At 39.0% G+C, this 23,001-nt stretch overlaps 1 protein-coding gene across 3 annotated transcripts in view; it reads left to right on the top strand.

The window, feature by feature from the left end:
- The window catches only part of LOC102233779 (sodium-driven chloride bicarbonate exchanger-like), a 43,937-nt gene that overhangs the window by 4,987 nt on the left and 15,949 nt on the right, over positions 1 to 23,001 (top strand). For 2 of the 3 annotated variants that reach the window (XM_005808065.3, XM_023329582.1), the window contains exons 3-10: positions 10,250 to 10,331; positions 15,660 to 15,803; positions 16,086 to 16,224; positions 16,320 to 16,480; positions 17,445 to 17,633; positions 20,098 to 20,186; positions 20,476 to 20,633; positions 20,726 to 20,813. In XM_005808065.3, coding sequence (XP_005808122.1) covers positions 10,250 to 10,331; positions 15,660 to 15,803; positions 16,086 to 16,224; positions 16,320 to 16,480; positions 17,445 to 17,633; positions 20,098 to 20,186; positions 20,476 to 20,633; positions 20,726 to 20,813 — 1,050 coding nt within the window. Of the gene's footprint in view, positions 1 to 1,165; positions 1,815 to 10,249; positions 10,332 to 15,659; positions 15,804 to 16,085; positions 16,225 to 16,319; positions 16,481 to 17,444; positions 17,634 to 20,097; positions 20,187 to 20,475; positions 20,634 to 20,725; positions 20,814 to 23,001 lie in introns of those variants that run through there. The other variant, XM_023329581.1, reaches the window with a different exon arrangement.

Below are 23,001 nucleotides of genomic sequence, written 5' to 3'. Positions count from 1 at the left end.
ACTGCGTGAACCTAAGGTATTTAACTGAACTGAACACAATTGAATTCAGCTATACATGATTGAACTGAACTGAACTACCCAATTACTTTATAAGTAATTGCAGTCCCTATAAACTCATGAATATATAAAAAGAGATATGAAATATGTCAATATTTGGAAAATTAGCAAGAAGAAACTAACTTTGTTCAGCCTACCTGACCTAAATAGGTAAGGTTTTGTCTGATTTTATGTCAGTCTGTGAGACAAATAGTCACTTTTTTTTTTTTTTTTTTTTTTTTTTTTACAGTGTAGGTAAATATCTGGTTTCAACTGAGCCTGACCAAAGTTAAATTGGAGATGTGTTTTGGGTAATCAGTTACCCAAGTAAAAATATCCCATGATGTAAAGGATGGTAGATAAAGGAATATAGATGAAGGAAAAAAAGATAAGGGAATAAAGCCCTATATCTATCTATTCCTTTATAGATAAAGGAATAGAGGAATTTGTCATGAGAAAGAAATCTAAGCAGTCAGTTCAGTCCACTATAAAATCCCAACAATTCACGCAAAATCCGCACGACTTGGAGTGCATGCGGACACTAGGTCTAAATATGTTGGTACCTAAAGTAACAGATTTTGATCTCCTGGAAGCTGCGCTTGGATAACTCTGACCAGGATCCTCTGTCCTGGAATAGCAGGGTACATCTCTGGCTTGTAGAATCAGTGGGGACAGTCAGTGGACGTGCGCTTATGTTGCCTGGGTTATTCTTTGGGATGTTGTGTTCTTTCGGATCAGTGAAAACCTTTTCCAATTTGGTGATTTGGTTGTGAAAAACTGGCAGGCGGACAAGGGAGGCAGAGGAGCTACAAGGTGAGAGATAAACAGTTAATGAAGAGCATTGGAATGAATAGTGTTTTTAATAGCTTTTGAAATGGGAAGTTTTGAATTTTGTCTTTATAAGTACAGTAAGATACTGTACCCTGTAAAGGTAGGAATTTTGATGTTGAATGGTTGTAGCATAGCAGAAGAATCTTCTTCTTCTCCCTCTCTGTTCTGCTGACAATGCAGTTTAGCCAGAGAGCAGCTTCTTTACCTGAGGTAGGCTCAGCTGACACACATACATACACAAGCATCGAAATGTGCACATGCAGTGATCAGTGGGACTGCAGCAACTACAGCATGCACCTCTCCCCGCCTGCCGTGTTCAAGATGCGCCGTGACTCGTAGTGGGAAAGTATAGCAGGACTTGTGTGAACCTCCTCCCTTGTAGGATGGCGTTTTTGGCTCCCTGTGACCTAAGACTCTTCTCTTGGGTAATGCTACACAGCCCTATAGCTCAGGGAGTCAGCGGAGCAGAACGGTGCACAGCGCAGCATCGGTGATGTCAGAGCGCTAATCTCTCTGGGGGGATTGGCGGATGGACGCTTGTCAGAAGCATTTGATGCTGCCCTGGATGAAAGCCTTGGGAGGCAGAGCGAGAGACTGGAGCTGGAGCTGTGCTACTTTTCTTTTCGGATGCTGATGTTGTGGAGCCTTTGGAAGCGGGGTTGCTTCCGCGTTCCAGCATGGGAAGAGTGACTGATGCGAGCGGCCGAGGGAAGGAGAGGTTCTGACCGAGACGAGCCGACAGATGAGCTGACTCTGTCCTTCTGAGATTTCCTCTCACTTTCTGTCCAACTCGCACAAACATCCTGAGCTCAGAGTCGGAGTCAGGCCTTGAGCCTTCGCTTTTCATTTTCTACCACTGCTGCAAGCACACTGCAAGGGGAGTTAGCGGGCAACCTTTCATGAACACCATGATCTCAGTGGATCTCAATAAGGGATTTGTTTATCAGGTATGTTCCTTTGTTTTTCTATGTTCCTTTCCTGTTGCTGTATTAACTGAAATTGATTTTTTTTTTGGCTAGACAGTATCTGTAAATTTTCAAAGTACACTAAAGAAGTATTTCTTCTTTAGGGCACTAAAGAAGGGTTTGAACAATATTACTCAAGCTCATATTGGCTTGAGTCAGGTTGCCAGTGTCTAGGCTGCATCATAGTAATCCAAGTAAAGGCTAGGCTCTTGTTGTAAAATGAGAGCTAGTTCAGTTGATTTATCTGTCAGGAGGGTGGCTGACAGATGGGACTGTCATTCTGGAGCTTATATTGTACATGCTACTTTATGCTCTATAACCCTCATCCTAATTTCTGATGCCGAAGACAAGCCAGGAATGCTAGATTGTTGCTGTTGATGTGGTTTTAGTCTTGTTTGATGGATATATGACAACTCTGACTTGCCTCTAGTTGATAGACCAGATCTATTGCCTGCACTATGTCTCCTGCTCTGTCCGAGAGAACAGGTGATGTAGCGATGTCCCCTGGGTACTTTGAGTACCGTGCTCTGTATGCCACCAGCGCTGATCCTGCTGCCATTGACACGGCCACCACAGCCATCTGTGGGGGTGAAAACCATGACAACAGAAGCTGTCAACCAATCGCAGATCTTGTACTTTTGTCACTGATAATCCGTGTTCCCTGTTTGCGATCTACAACAGTCACCGTAGCTCCTAACACTTGCAGAAAGTCCACTAAGGCTGATTGAGATTAAAGAGATTGACATTATGCAACTGTGTTTAGAGCAGGATGGGCCACTTTCATGGCTACTCCTGTGTGCATAGTGAAGGACAAATGCCTCATTTTGTATGATTTTTACTGCACTTTACCTGTCCTATTTCTCAGTGCCTGAAATTGTAAACATTCATCAACCCTGCTGCTGTGGGAGCCTCAGGAGAGATTGTTGAAGGGCACAGAAAAGAGGTTGCATATCTTCTTCCCAGTGAGCACTGTTACTGAACACAGATTCCTGGAAGGTAGCTCGTAAGATTCAGTGAATCTGGGATTTACTCTGGCCTAAAAAATGCAATATGATAGTTGACAACATCTTTGTTGTTCTTCATCTCTAGTATCTCCTGTTGGCTCCATTTAGGATATTCTGTTCAGTATATCAAAAGATTTAGTCCTCATTTGTACAATGCACTGCAAACATAATCACACCATTTGAATTTCAATATATTATACTGGGACTTCATGCGATTTCTCAAAGTAGTGCATGATTGTAAACTGGAAAGTTCTATCTGTAGAGTGTAATTGAATCTGTAAATCCAGTTCTGTGAAGACCCCACAGGTTTGTTAGAAAATATTTGAGAACAAGCAATACCATACAGCAGAGAAATACAGCAGACGGGTCAGAGAGAAAGTTCTGGAAAAGTTTAAAGCAGAGTTTCATTGTAAAACAATATCCGGAGCTTCGAATGTCTTATAAAACACTATTATCTGGAAATGGAAAGAGTAAACAGCAGCACAATGGAGTACCAAACTGTGGTTGCCTACCTCGCAAAAATAGCATTAAACAAAGAAGCAACTAAGATGCACATGATAACCCTCTCAAGTTCAGGTGGGAGAATATGTTAACCCCTTAACTGTCACCCTCAATGGATGCCTAAGGACATTGGTGTCATGATAACAGTTAAGGACCATTATGAAAAGTGAATGCACATTGGGAGTGTTGTGTCTTGTCAGTTAAGATGCATCAAGATACTCTTTTCAGTAGAAGAGGTTCAAAAAGGAACAGTGTGTTTGCAGCATTGTCCACCGATCAGACGTAGCGGTTGGGGTTGTTTGCTAGAAAAGGGCAGACGCGTACTTTTGCGTGTCTGACGCTGCTGGTGTGCATTGCCCTTTAGTTGTAAACTCAACAAGACGAAATGAATTGTTTAACAAGAAACCATGAGAAAAGCTATATACAGTTTACCTCAAGCCAGGTAGGAGACAGCAGCTGTAGAAGAAGGTGTTAAGACTGAACACATCTGCATGGTAGCACATAATGGTGACGGAGACAGTGACACTGGGAAGTTTGATGGAGATACATCCACCACTATTCAGGACAAAAATAGCTACACCAGTTAGTTTCCATCCAGTCTGATTGATTTGGAGGTATTCTGCAAAAAGGAATGCTCCAAACATTTTCACATGTAGATGTTGTGAATCTGGTAGTGTCATACCAAAACATTTAGAATTGTGATTACTGTAAATGGTGGTTTTACAAAGTTTTGACTCGGATAGCTGAATACAAATGCTTACCACACTAAATTGTTCAAAGTCACATATCATTTTATTTGCATTAGAATTCTGCACTACTTTGTGATGGCATGTCATGTAAAAGCCTTATAAAGTATATTGGGGTTTTTTTGTTTCATGTGACAGAATCTGAGAAAGTTAAATGTCTACAAAATGGGACTTTAGTTTTGTTAATGTCTAATTTGTTCTAAATTTAGCTTCTCCTGTGGCTCACTATTTTTAGATTTAAAGCAACTCAACTCCTGTGTTTAGTCAGTTGAAGACAAAATGTATACATACACTGTATAAAAATATGTATGCTAAGCTAATGCAAAGCTAATGTATAGTATCAACACTGCACTGCAAAGAATAGGAAATCAGATTTTCTTTATATGACAGTCAGTCACCAATTTATATATTAGATGAGCTTCTCTGAAAGCAGATTCTTCTGTCAGGAATAATTAGGGCTAGGATTCAATAAATATATGTGCAAATATAGTTATTCAAAAATATAGATGGTTTTATATAAAGATATATGGGTTTATGTCCTTTCATGTCTATATGAATCAGAAATAAAGCTGCAGAGCTAAAAGAAAAAAATCCACCTAATTAATAAACAGTAGTAGCACACATTTTACTGTTAAAATAATGAAGATTTAGCGTTTTTTGAAAACGGGTTGGCGACTCTAAACTCAGAGGCAACAAGTTGCCCATGAGTCGCCTGCAAATCATGTTCAAAAAATGTTTCTGAAATAGTTGCCCCCCTACCCCCCGAAACAATAAGCAAAATGTCAAAATTTAAAACAATTTTTTTCCTTGATTAAGAACTTCACCTTTTCTGGAGTCAAATTTGTACAAAACAAATGTCAGCCATTGCTGGGACAGGCTAGTGGACATAGCTATTATGCAGGCTAACACTGCTTTGTCTTAAAAGGCAAAACTATTGTACTTGCAAAACGGTGTTGAAAGGTGAAAAGCACATTCTTTTTTGACGTCCTCTGTTGTTCAACAGGGAGCTGCTAGTATGAGGATTAGAAAAGTAATGGCTTCATTCAAGAAGTTTAAATTGCGGGTGGTTTAGTTTCTATGGTAAATTGCTAATGAACTACAGAAACCATGACCATTTATATATTTTTATTTTGACATGTAGGTTAAAAATTCAATTTTGGTTTTATATGTTCTATTACTTAATTCTGCTGTAATCCAACATCAAACCATGTTTGGTTCAAGTGAAGCAAACATCTAAATAATTCCAAAATATGGATTAGAAAACTTCTTTTACTCCCTTTTCATTTGCATAGACAGAACCGTGTTATAAAAAATAAAACCATGTTTTATTCATGCTGACATTGAAAAGGGGGACAATTTTGACAGTAGTTCAAAGCTGTTTTGAACCCCGCCATGTCATTACGGCCTGAACAAACGAGTTTTGAGATGTGACAGAACTGGAAGATCTGAAACGGCATGAAATGCTCAATAGCATGTTTGACCGCTAGCTTGCAACTTCATTATTTACTAATCTCCAACTAATACAACATGTGGTGCTTCAGTTTTATGTTGTGCACATGTAGGTGTAGAGAAAGTGATGGTTGATTTTATGAAAAATGTAAACTGATCAAATGAACTTGTCTTTGGTGGTTCAGATGTGAATAAATGCAGACTTGGCTGTCACTTGTAGAGTTGCGTTTCATTAGGATTTAACTTTAACAGCTTTTTAAGACAAAAGAATTATCAGGAGGAGAGAGGGTCAAACTGTTCACCTTTCTCTGTATGTTAGTGTTTGGAAAGACACATTATATGGGTCTAAATATGAACAAGGACTTTGTGAAACATCCAATACTGTCACTGAAGTATGCACGGCTTCTGATGCACTTCTTTTCAAAAATACTGCGTGTATACTGGCATCAAGGATGTGGAATAATATTGAGTACATGACTTTTCTATGATTTCACAGTCTTGTTTTTCATCATGGGTTCATCACCAAACTGGTCCTACAAAGTTGAGAGCAGAAAATTTATGGAGGGCTAAAAAGGGTCAAAATTACATGAATAAATAGAATAAATACTTTACCTAAATGGCAATTAATTTATTAAAATTAGATTATCTGTGATATTTGCCCATCAAAGTTTTAGTGCAATTACATTGATGTGTTGAACAGATTGATTGTAGTCAAGTATAATTTTGCATCTTCCCATCGACTTTTACTTACAGAATCAAACCATGACACTTCTTCTTCTACAGTGTTTTCTCATAGGATGATGTGTTCGGTGTTGGATTTCTGGTAGAAAATTCACAATTATTCACCACAAATCCAAATGAAAGCCATTCAAAACTAGGGAATATGCTAGATATCTGTTTTTTGTTTGTTTTTGTTTTTTCTGTTCATCAGAGGCAGCTCAGTGTCAGTTGTCCTCAGGAAGTGATGATGCTCGGCTTCCATCATGGCACAAGTACTCGAACACGTTTCTGCATGCATGTACATAAACACACACACACACACTCACCCTCAACACTTTGTGACATTACTGTAGAGCTTCCAGAAGCCCGTGTTGCTCGCTCATCCACGCCGCTCCTCCCCATCACATCACTGCCTGCACGTATGAGTATGCATTAGATCGTCTGCATCACGTGTTCGTCACATACTGATGAAGCGGTTTATGCTGAAAAACACGAGCTGGTTGGAAAGGGAACGCAAAACATTTCAGGGTAAACAGTTGTGCACTTGAATTCGGTTCATATTACATTCTGTTAATTGCATCCCCCCTCTGCCCCTCTCCCCCCTCTCCCCCCCCGGAGTCCTGATCACGTGCCCAGTGCTCCCATTCGCTCTGAAATCTCCATCGCCGAGCAAACGGGAAAGGCAGCAGAATTAATTCTCCTCCACGCATTGGACCCTCCGTCGCCCATCTAGCGGTCAGAGATGAGATTTTATCCCGTCATAACTGCTCAGAGATTAATCTCAGCCCAGATTGGTGAGCCGGCAGGCTGCTGGTCTGGGGTCAGCGGTGTTGGGCGGAGGAAACTGGTGCCTATAAATAGAAGCCGGGACCTGCAGGGAGGAGATTCTGGCTCATTTGTCAAAGCTTTGTGTGGGACAGAGAAGGGAAGGGTGCAGCATCAGTCAGGGATATTGGATGTCAGTCTTTATTTCATGTAATGGGCGGTTACTAAGAGATCAGTAAATTATAAAAGAGACAAAAAAAATAGAAAAGGAAGTAATGGAAAATGTGAAGGTCCCATATGGCTAATAGTAGATGGGATTTGTTGTCACATGAAGAAAGGGGGTGATTATCTTTTCACAAGATGCGTCCATAATAATCAAGTTTCTTTAATAACCAAACATGTTCTTCACAAATAACAATACACTGATATTAAAGTTGACCAGTTAAGTTTACTCAATAAGGGCAAAAGCTGCATTTCCATTACAAATGTGCACAAAACTAATGTAGAAAAAACAATTAAATAAGGAACACAATTAAAATCACACCCAAATAGGTTTGTAGACGCAATAAGTCACTAAAAACGCCATGTTGTGGTTCTCTAACTACTTCCTGTTGTGGTTTGTGCCAGTGGTAATGTCCCATAGTTGATCACGTGACTCATGTGATTCAAAAAAAGTGTTTCTGTTGCAGTGTTGTGAAATAAACCAATTTTGATCTGGCCCAAAAAACCTCCTCAGCCTACCACCAAAACCTTTTATCGAAACAGATTCGTTTTTGTTTCAGACATTCTTTAAAATCTCTAAAATCTGCAAACGTTTTTTTTTTTTTTTGGCTGATTGTTCCAAATCTGAGAACCAGGATGATGTTTTATATTTTGGTGGTTAGCAGCCTCCATTAACATCTCCTCTTTTTGCGTCTCCTGACTTTTAGAATCCTTCTACTCACTAGCGGAAAATCACTAGAATCTAAATAAGAATTAAGTGCTTCATAACAGATGAAACCTATTCTCTGCATTAATTAGTTTCATTGAAGTAAAATGCACTAGCAAAATGGCAAAGCAGAGAACGAAATGAGAATGAGAGGTTCTGGGCTAGAATTTGCAACACCTTGGGTAAGCACTTCTATCCTTTCAATTGTTTCAATCACAAACTGTGTATTTTTGAGGGATTTTATGTGCTAGAACTCATAATGACTTCTAATCTTGAAGTGAAACAAACATTTTACTTTAATATTATTTTTTCCATTTTTTTTGCAAAATTACTCGAGCTCAATCAGACTGGATGGAGAGAGAGTGTGAACTGTAGTTTCTAAGTTATGACTGAGATTTTCATCTAGATTTACACAGCGTTACCAGATCTTTCAGTTTGTAGTTGTAGGGCGACAAAATTTGAAAAACAAAGCTGTCCTCTCATGTTCGTGCTGTTAGAATATTGAGTTCCTCTGTTCATGTTCCTATTTACAGTAAGTATGTCAGCATCTGGCCACTCTCCTTTACAGCTCTGGCTTGATTCTCACATGTTTCTACGTGTGTGTGGGTGTGTGTGTTTGTTTAATCGTTCTATTTAGGACCATTTCTGACATATTTACTACTCTTCTGAAGACTGCTGGACCGATTTGAATTAGGTTTGGTTTAAGTTAGAGTTAGGAATAGACTAGTAACAGTTAAGGTTATGGAAAATGTCTGGGTTTGCATAAATCCAGTTACTAAAATAAATGGATTAATATCAGCCCAGTCAAAGTCCTAATGTGGGCAGAAATACAAACATAAGCACCTTTAATATCTTTCTTTGTTGTTGTTTTCTGCGCATATTTAGTGTTTTGTGTTGTTAGTTTTAGTTGTCTCCCATCTCATAAGACACACAAAGTCAAAAGAAAACAGAGTAAAGCGATGTAGGTGGTGTCACCATGACAACTGCTTATACCTAGGTACAGGGTCTGGAGATGCTAGCACTCAGTGTTCTGGGCTTAAAGGTTTTTAATATTATGAAAATAGTCAATAAAAGGAATAAAGTTGCCTCTGCTGTAGTTGCTAACATGACTACAACTGCATACAAATGATTCTGGCTTTTCCCACATTTCTGTCTAAACAAATTAACAGAAAACACAGTGAAAAGGAGGCAAGGCTCCTTGTTACATATCAAACAGCACACTAACCTGTCAGATGGGATACTTCTGTTCTTCATACCCCCTTTTCCCCCTTTTGTTTTTTTTTAATCATAGCAATATTAATCAATAAAATTAAGATTAGAAATAGGTTTTAAATGCTTTATGGTCACAATCATTATAGAAGGGAAAGAAAATCTGAGCTTAATGGTTAGTTTTCAAAATGGTGTAGGTTCAATTACACAGTTCCAATCATACAATTACTTCCTGTGCTTCAGACATTCTGGATGTTGTATTTAAATTTAGACCAAACTGGACTTTTGACATCTGAGGAAAACTTCAGTTTTGTTAAAATGTCACTTTTTGAAGCTTTAAACCACTGTCACTTTGGCACTTGATGTATATTTGCAAAGGAAGTACAGAGCGGAGGCGGTGCATCATCAATAATCTTCCTAAACACCTGCTGAGAAGGGAAGGGAACATATGAAACATTTCCAGTCAGTGTAATTGGCTATGAGAGACTTCTAATCCTTCCACCTCCATCTACTGTAATAATAATTTAATAATATAAATAATAACTAGAAAATAAAGAGACATTCTATTGGGTGTAGAACAATAAGTGCCTGCAATGCAATGCATTGCTATGGGCAGGCCCCTATTAGCTTTTCTGTAAATACACTCCCAAAGAAATGATGCAAGAATTTAACTTGCACATCCTGGTTTTAAAGCATCCGTCTACAACATGTCTATTCTGGTACTTCGAATATGAGCGTGACTCTTTCCATATCACGGCTGGTTGTCCCTTGTTGCCATGGCAACCGTGAATGTAAGCTTTATGTGGCAGGTTGTCTGGGTGGGTTGGGCTGAGACAGACAGACCGGTGGTTTTATATGTGTGTGTGTGTGTGTGTGTGTGTGTAGGTGGTTTTATGTAACCACCTTAAGCATCTTTCTGAAAATGTTTCTGTTACTTGAATGAAGAAGGAAATGCTTCTCTAAAGTAGTTTTTTCTTTTTTGGGAGAAGTGCTACACATCACTACATCCCGCCTATAAACAATAACGCAGTAGGTGTTGGATTACTAATATGATTCATATGCTGAGTAATAACTTAGAGTTTGTGTCTCCTGTAGAGGACTGATGAGGAGGCGGTGTTGGACCGCGGAGGAACACGTTCTATGCTCAACACCAATTTTGAGAAGGAAGAACTTGAAGGTAACTGCCTTATATGATGCTTATTGTAACAAAGTTTCCTAAATATATTTGTTTAGTAATTATTAAAAGGCAATTGAAAAATAACAACTAGCAATAAAAGTTTGAAATGATTTTGAGCAAAAGATTTATCCTGGACTATTAGGCTTTTCACAAGCGAATAGGAGAGCACAATTCTTATTTCAATAACTTTTTTTAATCATAAAGTGGACAGTAAAGAAAGAGAGTGTTAAAGTTTTTACCTCCTTACAGATTTCTTCCATTTTTTTCAGACCTTAAGACTGAAGCTTGTGACATTGAGTGTCTGCAAATGTGCTGCAATGAATATTTTTGCTGCTAACGCAGCAACTGACGTCAAAGTGTACGCCAAAAATAAATCAGCTTACAGCCGTCATAATTATTACTATGTGTCACTATTAGCTTAAAATAGGATTACTGATATATTTTGAAGAACAGACTAACAAAAGCCTAAAAATGAGCTTCTGTTTGTCTAGTTAAAGCCCCTCATGAATTGTTGTAAAAAGTATTTGGTTCTTGTGTGTGTGTGTGTTTTTATTATCATCACCGGTTTCAGATAAATTTTAATATGAAGCAAAGAAACTGAATAAATAAGTGCACTGATGAATCATCCAGGTCTTATCAAAAGAGTCAGAACAACATCTTCAGCACCTCAGACCTCGGTTATAATTCAACAGTAATGCCAAACAGCTTCACAGCACCGCATTAAATTATGATTCTTTCTTTTGTGTGTGAAAAGCATGAAGTATTCTTTAAAACATTCTTTGAAAAAGCATAACAGATAATGTGACAAACATTATTATCAGACTGAGAAATGTTCTCTGTGGAGGTCTTTATCTGAATGCTGAACGGTGCAGTCCCATGCTGTTTCTAACACTCTGGTTGGGATGTTACAATGAAATCCAGTCCATGTAACAGATGATGCATCATGCTGTGTTTAGAAAAACATGGAGTAAAATAGGTTTCATTTATTCCTGTCCCGATTTGAAAAATCCATAAATAGTTTTTTTTTCTGTCCTGGATTAATTGGTTCTGAAACCAAGAAAGTACTAAAAATATACAATTTTGTCTTTGTTTCTACAGAGGTTGAAGTTTTTATGAATTTAATTCAGGTTTGATTGATCAAACTTTTTCAGGCTGAGGACTAGGGCTGTGTAATTTGATTGATTTTATGATATTTATTGATATTTGTTTCCTCGTAAGTTATCGATTTTTCATCCACTAGTATCGATACATGAAATCCTACTTGGGTATTAAGATGCAGTTAGTTAGAGTGGGGCGCAGCTCTGTTCACCGCCGTATCACACTCAGCACAGACTTTCCACTGGTATCTTCAGGCTTTCACTAAAAAAAAAAAGAAAAAAGCCTTTGGTAAGCTAACTGTAGCGCTGCACTTTGTATGTAAACAAATAAATGGTTGTTTGCGTGCAGTACCTTGCAGGTCACTAGAGGGCACCCAGACCCCCAGTGCACGGGGGACCACAGTTTGAGAAAGACTGGTCTAAGTGTTATACATTTTAAAACTAATCTTTAAAAACCTGTAAAGCCGCCCTTTAGTTTAGCAACGACAGGAGATTAGAAAGCAGAAAACTTTTGCGTCATTAGCAGCTAATGGTTAGCAAATTGCAGTATTCTCATAGAATCATCTTTTGCCATTTTTCTTCATCTTTTTTCTGATGACTAGTTGGATGATTTAAGACTCCAATAATATCTTCTATTAGCTGAATTTTCCTTTATGATAAATATTCAGTTGAATTGAACTTTACTCTTCTATATGAACATTCTTCATATCCTTTAATTTGACTGAGTTTCCACAAGTTCCTTTGGCCGTCATACATTTCTAGATTTTTAATTTAAGGAATGTTGAAAACGTTGTACATTCATCTTAAGTGGTTGTAATCTCATCAAACCACAAACTACCGTGCAAACTGAAGCTGTGATGGACAAGAAGCTGTTTAGGTGGGATGGGGAGGCAAAAAGGAAGAGACAAAAAAGGAAACATCATATGACATCAGCAGTTGGTCATGCCTGAGAGAGAGAAGCTATTTTTATAAAGCCCACTACACACAAGTCTTGACTCACTCATGTACAAAACCCTCCCATCACGTCTCCTTCCTCTACATCCCTTCTGATCTGGTTCATAACTACGTGGTTAGGAAAATTTGCTGCACATGCAGCGAATTTCCAACCTCTTCCTATTGCTTCCCACATACATAATTTACTGAGCGCTAAAAGCAGTTTGCTCTGGACAGGTCCATCTACTGTAAGACATGCGCTGACAGCATCAAGCCTGTCCAAGTGACAAATATATTTTGACATAGTACATAATCTCGCTTAACCTCTATTTCTGCCTTCCTGTTGGTTTCTGGAGTCTCTTGAGATTGTGAGGTAATTGTGCTCAAGCAAGTAGCGATACAGTTTCACCCCGGAAAGTAATCCATCAGGCATATTCTTTATTTAACAAGTCTTAGAATTTAGTGTCATCTTTGGGAGAATAGCTGCAAGTTTTTAATCATTTATTCTTGTTTAAAACCCAAAAGGGAACCCTTTTGCATTCTGAGCCAGTAATAAAACAAGAAGGCGGCTTGTAAAATCTGGGTCAGATAAACTCTAACCCTCTGCTAGCTGTGCTTTGCACTCAGTAATGCAGTGTTACACCGTCTCATCACTTATTTAACGCAAACAAAGCCACTCTTGCTGTTTTGCTGGAAATTATTAGACTCAGATGGTGATCAAATATCTTAACTAGCTAACCGTCATCAGTTGCTGCTATCGAGCTTACACAGCGCATTTGGCCTTTCTGCATTCTATTACAGTTTGACTAGAGCTGCACCAATCCGACAATATCTTTATTGGTTCTAGATCAGATATTGCACTTTCTGAACCATTTCAAAGATTTATTTTTACATGTTTGACCAAAGTAGTCAACCTATTGTTGTTTTCAGTTTCAGTTTCTTTATTACTTATTTGCTGTTGGCTGTTATACCCCTAATTGCACTGACTGAACAAATGAAAGTTGTGTTGTTTTTTTCATGCTTGACCAAGCTTGGTGTATTGTAGTGGTACAAAGTTATCTAATAAATTTGCAATTCAGTACATTTGTCTGTGTTAAAAAAATAAAAATAAATGTTTTAAGTCAATTCAGCTCCGTGATCCGGTATCAGATCAATATCGGCCGGTACCAAACATCAGATATCGGTATCAGAAGTGACAAAAAAAGTGGATCCCTAAACCACAAATTTCACTGCATTTAATAGGGATGGTATGCAATAAACTGAAAAGTGGGGCTAAAATGATGCATGTTTTTAAAATGACGTCTAAAAGAACCTCAAGGTATAGTGGAGAAAGTAATGTTTAGTGCCCTTATTTTTGTCCAGACAGCCGAGGGCCATCAGGAAAAGAACAAATGGTGGCCCCCGTAACTCGACCGCAATAAAAGAAGAGAGAGTCAGCTCAGATTCTCTTCACGCTGACCCTGTGGATGCGAGCTCCTGTGTGCTTCCACATAGACACGAGAACGAGGCTGTAATCCTCACACTGCGCCATGTCCTTTCAAAGTACAACGTTCATTATCTGTGTTATACCAAAATGAAAATGACTCCAATTACAGTGGTAATCTTCAAAATCAATTTCATTCTCTTGAAAGGGGACAGAAGGCTTTCATTACAAGCACAGCAGGCCTGAAGGCAGCCGTTTGTTCCTTTAATTGAGGCTTCATGGCTGCTTGCTAGATGACATGGCATCTATGCAAAGACATTACTACATTATTCAGAGCCTGTTTTTCTTTCTTTGCATCTTTTTCATCACTTTTTTTCTTCCAGCTTTAAGCTGGACAGAAATGTTCTAAGTGTTCATTTCTTAAGACAGAAATGAACGTGTCTTCATTTCTGTCTTAAGTAGATTTTTTCATTTGTATCAGAGTACTGGATGCAAGTTCAGTGTCAAGTCTTGGGAATCCTGGGGGACATAGACATGAACAACTTCAGGGTTTCAGAGTACAAAAGTATGAAAGATAAAACATTTAAAGTAATAAATAATATACCATGGAAGGCTTGTTTATTGTATAGTAAAGTATAAGCCTGTCGCATTAAGCAATCAGTCAATTATTCGGATGATAGATGAAAATGATCTTGATAATTTCCCTTCAGATTATTCCTAATCTGTTTTATTGATAGTTTTGGTTGTGTGTATTTTTTATTTATTTCTGTTTTATTTATTATTTTTGGTTGTCGTGTTTTGCTTTGGATATTTAAGATATCTTCCAGTTCAAGCGTTCTTTAAAAAAAATAAGTTTTATTAGTCTTTGAGAGGGCAAACATGCATAATTCTACTATTATCATTATGTTACTGATGGAGCAACAATTTTATCATTTATCACAATAATTTCTGGGACAATTTATCATCCAGCAAAATGTATTATCACAGTCATAGTAAAGTACATTAACGGTTGAAAACTAAAGTGGTATTTTATAGTAAAGTGGCATGAAGTATAGCTAACAATTCAGTTGATTCATGGGAATTTTGGACCCTCACTTATTCTTGTACAAATTGACTTTGTTTCGTTGTTTTTTTTTCCCCCAGTGAAGCCAAATTCTGTTTGGCTGCCGAAAATTCACACACTTTTCCTGAGAAATTATTCACCGTCAGTTGAAACTGCAACAGATTGACAGCAATTTCACACGCTGAATATGGTTGAGAAGCATGACAGGCAACACATTGCTCCAGTTACAAATCGTGGCTGCCACAGTCTGCAGACTGCGCTTTCCATTAAGGAAAAGGCCAACAAAATGTGAAGAATATTTGGACAATTTTCAGTCCAGAAATGACCTCTGACCTCTTTGTCCAATCAAAAAAATAATTAATATCCTACTTTCATTTTGAAAAACTGACTTTTATTTTGAAGCTTAACTACAGCGCGCATCATTGTTTCTGCTACATGATACTAAGAGAGGTTATATAGTTTTAACAACATGGACTTTTAAGTAGGTAAGCACAAAATCAGAGAGGGATTTGATAATATTGTAAATATGTTTGGAATTTCTGTCAAATAAAATATTTTCTAGTATTTTCTTTCCAATTTTTTCTAAAAAGTAATAATTTCAATTATTTCAACATTTAGTAATCACTGTTTCTCCTATGGTAATCTTTCTAGTTCCTCTTTATTGTATTTACTTTTAAAGGGAATGTTATGGTTAAAATTAGCTAGCCTCCTACGCTAACCTAACATGTCGATCAAAAGTTAAAGGGGAAAAAAGAAGTTATGGATCTATGTCAAAATGTTATAGCTTCTGAGTTGGGCCATCTTGGTTTCAGGTCACCGCACTCTCTACATCGGAGTCCACGTCCCCTTGGGTCGGAGGTCACACCGTCGACACCGTCACCATGGACACAGGCACAGGAAGAGGTCCAAGGAGAGGGACTCCACAGGGGATGACGGCCGAGAATCCCCCTCATATAGTAAGTGATAGTGACGTGTAGAGCTGAACTTCAGAAAACAATTTGGCAGAGCTGGGAACTCAAAGCTATTTAAATGGAAATCTTTATCATCTTTATGTTCAAATAACTTATTCTGTCCTTGTAGCAACTTTCTATCAGTATGCTGTGCTTCTTTAAGCTAGCTTCTTTAGCTTTAGCGCTTGAATGTGGTACCAGATGTCCATCCTCCAAGGAAACCCTTTTTTTTTTGTTTTGTTTTGTTTTTCTTTCACTTTTCTTTCCCCATCAACTTCTGCTGCATAGACACTCCAGCTCAGAGGGTGCAGTTCCTTCTGGGCACAGAGGATGGCGACGAAGAGCACATCCCACACGCCCTGTTCACTGAGATGGATGAAATCTGCCTCAGGGAGGGCGAGGACGCAGAATGGAAAGAGACGGCTAGGTGAACTTCTCTCATCCGCTTGCTTTCTGTCTGTCTGAAAATTGGTGGAAAGAGATTTTTTTAAGCGTTATTCAACTCTTTGAACTTGTTTCCAGGTGGCTGAAGTTTGAAGAGGATGTTGAAGACGGCGGCGAACGGTGGAGTAAGCCCTACGTGGCCACCCTGTCTCTGCACAGCCTGTTTGAGCTGCGGAGCTGCATCATGAACGGCATCGTGATGCTGGACATGCGGGCCAACTCGCTGGAGGAGATCGCAGGTGAACACCGCAGGCGGTTTTGTCTCATTCCTCATCGCTCTTGAACTCTTTCACATTTTATCACGTCACAACCACAAATTACACAGTGTCTAACTTCAATACAGCCAAAAAAACCACCTCAAAAATTTGATCAAAAAACTTGAATTTTGTCAAAATTGGTGCGTTTCCATTAAGCAAAATTATTTTCGTAATTCCAATTTGCACAATTTTATGCAGCTGTTGATCCCTCAGCACTAAGCTAAAAAAGACAATATCTAAGATGAAAGCATATCCATGCGTTAGAATGGTCTAGTCAAAGTCCAAACCTAAATTCGATCGAGACTATGTGTCAACACTTAAACACTGATGTTCACAGACTTGATCCATTCAATCAAACAGAGATTTAAGTGTTTTGTGGCAAAAATGGGGAAAAGTGGGGCTCAACAGAATATTTAGAATCATAGAACACAAATACTTAGTTTTATTTGTAAACTGTATATCGTTAGTAATTCATTGCATTTGTCTTTCACATGAAATACCAACCGAATACAATATTACAAGTGGAGTTAATATCGTCTTTGCTGCAGCTACATGTCAGTAGGGTTTCACTGTTGTTGCTCTTATTTCTTTTTCCCCCCATGCATTAATTCTGTTGATATAAGAATGATCTCACTTTTCAGTCAGAATGACCTGAATAAAATCAAAGCAGGAGACATCATGGAGCTGCCGGTGTGTTTTTGAGGTCAGTGTGGGGAGATAATATTTATCTGTGCTGCTGCAGAAATCGCCTGAACAAAACCTGATCCGACACAATTAAATCACCCACAGTGGGTCAGTTTTTTTTTGTTTTTTTTCCTTTGTTGGCTATTTTTTGGACATGATCAGCTTAGTGTCGCTGGTTGTCATGCAGAGGCAGGAGAAGCAGATTTATAACTGACCATAATTTATTTATTTTTCTCGCGTAATGTGTGCTTTTGTCTGTCAGATATGGTTTTGGATCAGCACGAGGGTTCCGGCTCTCTGGGTCCGGATGCTCGGAAGAGAATCCGCGAGGCCCTGCTCAAGCAGCACCATCACCAAAACCACAAGAAACTGGCCAACCGCATCCCCATCGTACGCTCCTTCGCTGACATCGGCAAGAAGCAGTCTGAGCCTCATTCCATGGACAAGAACGGTAAACACACCCACACACACACACACACACACACGGAGCTGTCAGTAGTCAAATACCTGTTTTTTTATTTCCTTTGTCACACTTTACGCCACATATGTCAATTGTGAGTTCATTGCAAATTTTCCGCAAAAATAGTCAAAAACATTGGGTTTAAGTGATTGCTAACTCCCACCTGCAGGTGGCAGTACTTCTTACTTTTGCTACACTGTTGCCTCAGCCTTACTTAATGTCAAGTTGTTTTACGAGAACGATGTGGCGAGTAACAAAAAGTCTTGTTGTGTTGTTAATATTTCTAAATTAACACAAAACCTGTGAAATCCTGGATGTGAAAAGATGTTCAATATGATTTATCAGCTGCAGAGAAAGCTATTTATTAATATTTTAACAGTTTGTAAATGGAATTTATCAGTATGTTCTGGCACAACCAGCCCTTGAGAAGATTCATAAAGTTTATTTGGCCCAAAATGAAAATGAGCGTGACCTGCCTTGTAGCTAGATTCAGGCCTGCTGGGCATCTTATTGCAGGGATTATTTGTTTGACAAAACTGCCACTGACCGCATGGTGGCAACACTGATGTGCAATACCTTAGTCCATCATGTGATCATGCAGCATGTATTAAGTCTACAATGTTCCTTAGGCCACTGATATCCACACTAAAGTGCTAGAAGTTTAGTTTGATTTCAAAACCTACTACAAGTTGTAAATCAGTATGTATCAGATGGTTTAACAATAAAACATATAAATATTGGGCTTTCTCACTAGTTAAACATGATAAACAAATGGCTGATTAAAAGCTGCTCTGCCAGCTCAGTGACCTTCATCGATAACCTCTGAATCTATTGGTAGCGCTTTCACCTTTTTGGAAGAGGCGAACGCAATCTTAATAAACATGGGATAAAGCTACTCACTGCAAACCTTTTTCATTTTATCAACAAGGACAACAATGTGATCATCGCTTCAGAAGAACAGGCTCAAGGATTTCTGACTAGGATGGAACCCACCGCTTATCAGCAGCAAACTATTCCAAAACAAGCTGATATAACATCGGCTGGAGATGGAGCAACTGATTGCCCTCCTCCTTCCCCCCTCCCTCTCTGCTCCTCCACTCATTCCCTGCATTCACAAGATACCTATGAAGAAATGTCTTCTGGACCAGAGTTTCTCAAATTTACAGATGGAATGAATCAACATGTTCCCCTCGGCACGTCTCTCCTTAGCTCTCATGTAGCAGACCTCACTTCAGTTAAGCCACCTGCCTCTGGCTTCCCAGAGGATCCACCACTCTGCGTTTCTGAGGTCTAAGGCCGGGGTCCAGATATTATCTTTACACCTGTCTTCCTCCAGAATGTGTCTGGCCCCCCAGCACTGCAAAACAGGACATTACCTGTCCGGATCACTACAAGAAAATTTACAAAATACAGCGGTCCTAATTCAAACCTAGGGCCGAACAAAAACTGAACAGAAACAAAACTGAAGTTATTATTTTTGGACCTAAAGAAGAACGATCTAGAGTCAATGCACAGCTTCAGTTATTACAACTGAAAACCAGCGATCAGGCCGAAACCTGGGAGTAGTGATGGACTCTGACCTGAACCTTCAGAGCCACATAAAGACAGTCACAAAGTTGGCCTTCTATCACCTTAAGAACATTTCAACAAGGACTAATGTCAAGATCTAGAGAAACTCATCCATACGTTCATCTTCAGTCGTATTGATTATTGCAACAGCGTCTTCACAGGTCTGTCCAACAAATCAATCAAACAGCTGCAGCTGATCCAGAATGCTGCTGCTCGCGTTCTCACTAAAACCAGGAAGATAGAGAACATAACACCAGTTTTAAAGTCCCTCCACTGGCTCCCTGTAGCTCAAAGAATAGACTTTAAAATACTGTTGTTAGTTTACAAATCACTGAACGGCTTAGCACCACAATACATTAAAGATCTGCTGTTATTGTATCAACCTTCCAGACCTCTCAGGTTCTGGTTCTGGTTCTGCTCTGCATCCCCAGAACCAGAACCAAATGAGGAGAAGCAGCTTTCAGCATCTATGCACCACTAATTTGGAACAAACTTCCAGAAAACTGTAAAACAGCTGAAACACTGACTTCTTTTAAATCTCAACTAAAAACCCACCTGTTTATAATTGTATTCGAAACGTAATCAATTACACATTGATGGAACTTGACTTGATGTCACGTTTTGATTGTTGATTCTATGTTGCATGACTTTGTTTTTGTGTTTGTTATGATGTAAATCACTTTGAAATGCCTTGCTGCTGAAATGTGCTATACAAATCAAATTTGATTGATTGACTAGTTTTCACCAATAAAGATCCAGCAACAGCGAGGGCAAAATGTATCCACCTTCCAGAGGTTGTAACAGTAGCGTGCCATTTCCCAGCGTCGTCTTTGTTTGGGAAAGCAGTTCTTGTGAAAGCTGATATTATTTTCCTGCTCTCTGACAGGCCAAACGGTCTCACCGCAGTCCCAGCCATCCAACAACGAGGCCAAACAGGACGTCAGCCGAGAAAACAGCACTGTGGACTTCAGTAAGGTGAGCAGCCAGAACAACTACTGCTCTTCTTGTTTGTCTTTGGCCGGTGAGAGCTGAACACATAACAAGCGCTGTGTGTTTAACCAGTCTGGGGTTACGTGTGTGAAATGGTCACCAGCAGCTTCTCACAAAGGTAACCTGACTGGGATCAAACGACATCAGACGGTGTTTTCTTTAGCCAGGCCGTTCAGATTCTACTTTAATTCTCCGTTTGTTTACAGAATGCCTATTTTGATCATTTATCAGGCTTTCAGTCCAGAAGTGATCCGCTTGCGTCTTACTGTTACAGATTGACCTCCATTTCATGAAGAAGATCCCTGCTGGAGCGGAGGCGTCCAATGTGCTGGTTGGGGAGCTGGAGTTCCTGGACCGCCCTGTGGTGGCCTTTGTCCGCTTATCTCCTGCTGTGCTGCTCAACGGCCTTACCGAAGTTCCCATCACCACCAGGTGATCCAGGCGCCGACTGAAAGTCCTGCAGTTTGGTTTCTCTTTTAGACTTTGTTTTTCATGTCAGATCTGATGTTGCTTTTGTTGCACAGGTTCTTGTTCATCCTCCTGGGGCCTCTGGGTAAAGGTCCCCAGTATCATGAAATTGGGCGATCTATTGCTACCCTGATGACTGATGAGGTGAGGCAACGCCAAAAACAAACTGAAATATTTATAGAATAAAGAGTATTTATGTTTTATTATTCCCAACAAGGCATTTTGTAGCAGTTATGTAGTCAACATCCAAACAGCAGTTTATAATCTATATTTTATAGTTTATATATATTTTTTTCATTTTAAGAATAGTCATAATACGACACAGTTGTAATTATATGACTAGAAAGTCATAATTCTACCAGAATAAAGTCATAATAAATTAGAATAAGGTTATATACTAGGAGAATAAAGTAATAATTTTATGAAAATTCCTTCACAAAAAGATAAAATGAAGAATGTTGAGCATCTTGTGAAGTTATGCCTTGGTATCAGTTTTACAAATTATGAAGTACTTCATCTTTTAATATCAGCATCCAATTATTATCAGTAGGAGGGCTTTGAAATGTTTGTGCCAACAATTAGATGTTGAAAAAAGAATCTTGGACTGCATGATCCCATCAGATCTTGATAACTCACTAAAAGCCTTGGTCTCATTAAAACAGCTTTGTTCTGGTGCTACAGTATATTCACTACTAATATTATGACTTTATTCCCATAATTTAAAGAAAAAATCTTATTCTGGGCCTAATGCTTCATTGTAGTTACTCCTCGTTGTCTTTGACAGATGGCTTTTTTTCTGTTGACAGTTGATGCTTAATAAAAACAACAATACTTTACTCGTCTATAGAATATAGTGATTAGCTTTTTTGTATGGACAATAGCTTTCTGTATTCTGTACATCCTCATATGATGGATAATTAAAGTGGGGTATAATTTGAATTGAACGGAGTCTGACATTTTCAGTGGCCTATAAAAATCCTGATGGGTTAGTAGTTGGGGTGTAGCAATAATTCCAGATTGCCAGACGAGATAATAAACAATGTTAACCATGAGAATATGATGAGGAAAAAAACACTTTTGCAATATTGGGGAAAACAAATGGCATAATGGTTTCAGAGATCACAAACTGTACTTTAAGCAATCTCTGTTCACCGATTTTTTTTTTTTTTTTGACAATTCATCCGAGATGTGGATTTGTAGAGCTCACACACCGCATCGCCTGCTGTCCACGGGGATGTGGCAGGACCCTGTGGAGTCCAGTCAAGTTCTTTGACACCACACTCATTTATTCATGCCTTTGCTCTCTGGTGGACAGTCGTCTTACAGGAAGGGTTCTTCCCCAAACTGTTGTCGCCAAATCTTCCAAATTATCTTGGTATGCTGCAGCATTAAGGATTATTTCACTGGAACTAAGAAGCCCAGTCCAAATCCTGGAGAACAGCTCCACACCATAATCCCCTCTGCATCAAGCTTCACTCTTGACACAACACAGTCAGATAAGTGTCGTTCCCCTGGCAACTGCCAAACCCTGACGCCTTCATCCGATTGCCAGATGGAGAGGCGTGATTTGGCCCTCCACTCTGATCCTGTCCAGTGGCGGCGTGCTCTGCACCACTGCATCCAGCGCTTTGCATTGATTCTACTCAGTGATGCAGCCGGTCTTCCATGGAAACCCATTACATGAAGCTTTCTATGTACTGTTAGTGTGCAAAAAAAGTTTGGATGGTCTGAAGCTCTTAACTGCAGAAAGTTGGTGACCTCTACGCTCCCGATCCCTCAGCATCCCGTGACCCCACTTTAGGATTTTGCGTGGCCTATTTGCTGTTGGAATTGCTTCCACTAACAGTTGATGGTAGAGAGAAAGATTGGACCTATTGGACATCTAACATCACTGAGCTGTGGAGAGTGACTCATTCTTTTACACCTGTAGCCATGAAAGGGATTGAAACGCATAAATTCATAGATTTGGAGAGAGATCCACTGTTTTCAGCAATTTAGAGTAAACATGATTTTCCCCCCCTTTTTCTGAGTGGTACATAAACTTTGGCATTAGCTGAAAAATGCGAGCAGTATACTACTATAACAACAGACCTTTATTTCAAGCTAATCAGATTCACTAGAATCAGTCATCTGCAAACCTGAAATGGCTAAATGCTGCATAAATAACAATATTGTCCAACAACATATTAGTTCAGTTAAACTTTATGGGACATAAAGGTTATGAAATGAGCCATCATGATGTCAATTTAAAGCTTAAAAGTCTGGAATTTCAACTGAGGTGTGTATTTATAAAAGCCAATGTACATTTAACTTGATAAGATAAAACTGCAAC

This window comes from Xiphophorus maculatus, chromosome 24 (assembly GCF_002775205.1).
Source record: "Xiphophorus maculatus strain JP 163 A chromosome 24, X_maculatus-5.0-male, whole genome shotgun sequence".
In the NCBI taxonomy this organism is placed as follows: domain Eukaryota; kingdom Metazoa; phylum Chordata; class Actinopteri; order Cyprinodontiformes; family Poeciliidae; genus Xiphophorus; species Xiphophorus maculatus.
The sequence above is the reverse complement of the archived record's forward strand: the minus strand, read 5'-3'. Positions and strand labels throughout refer to the sequence as shown.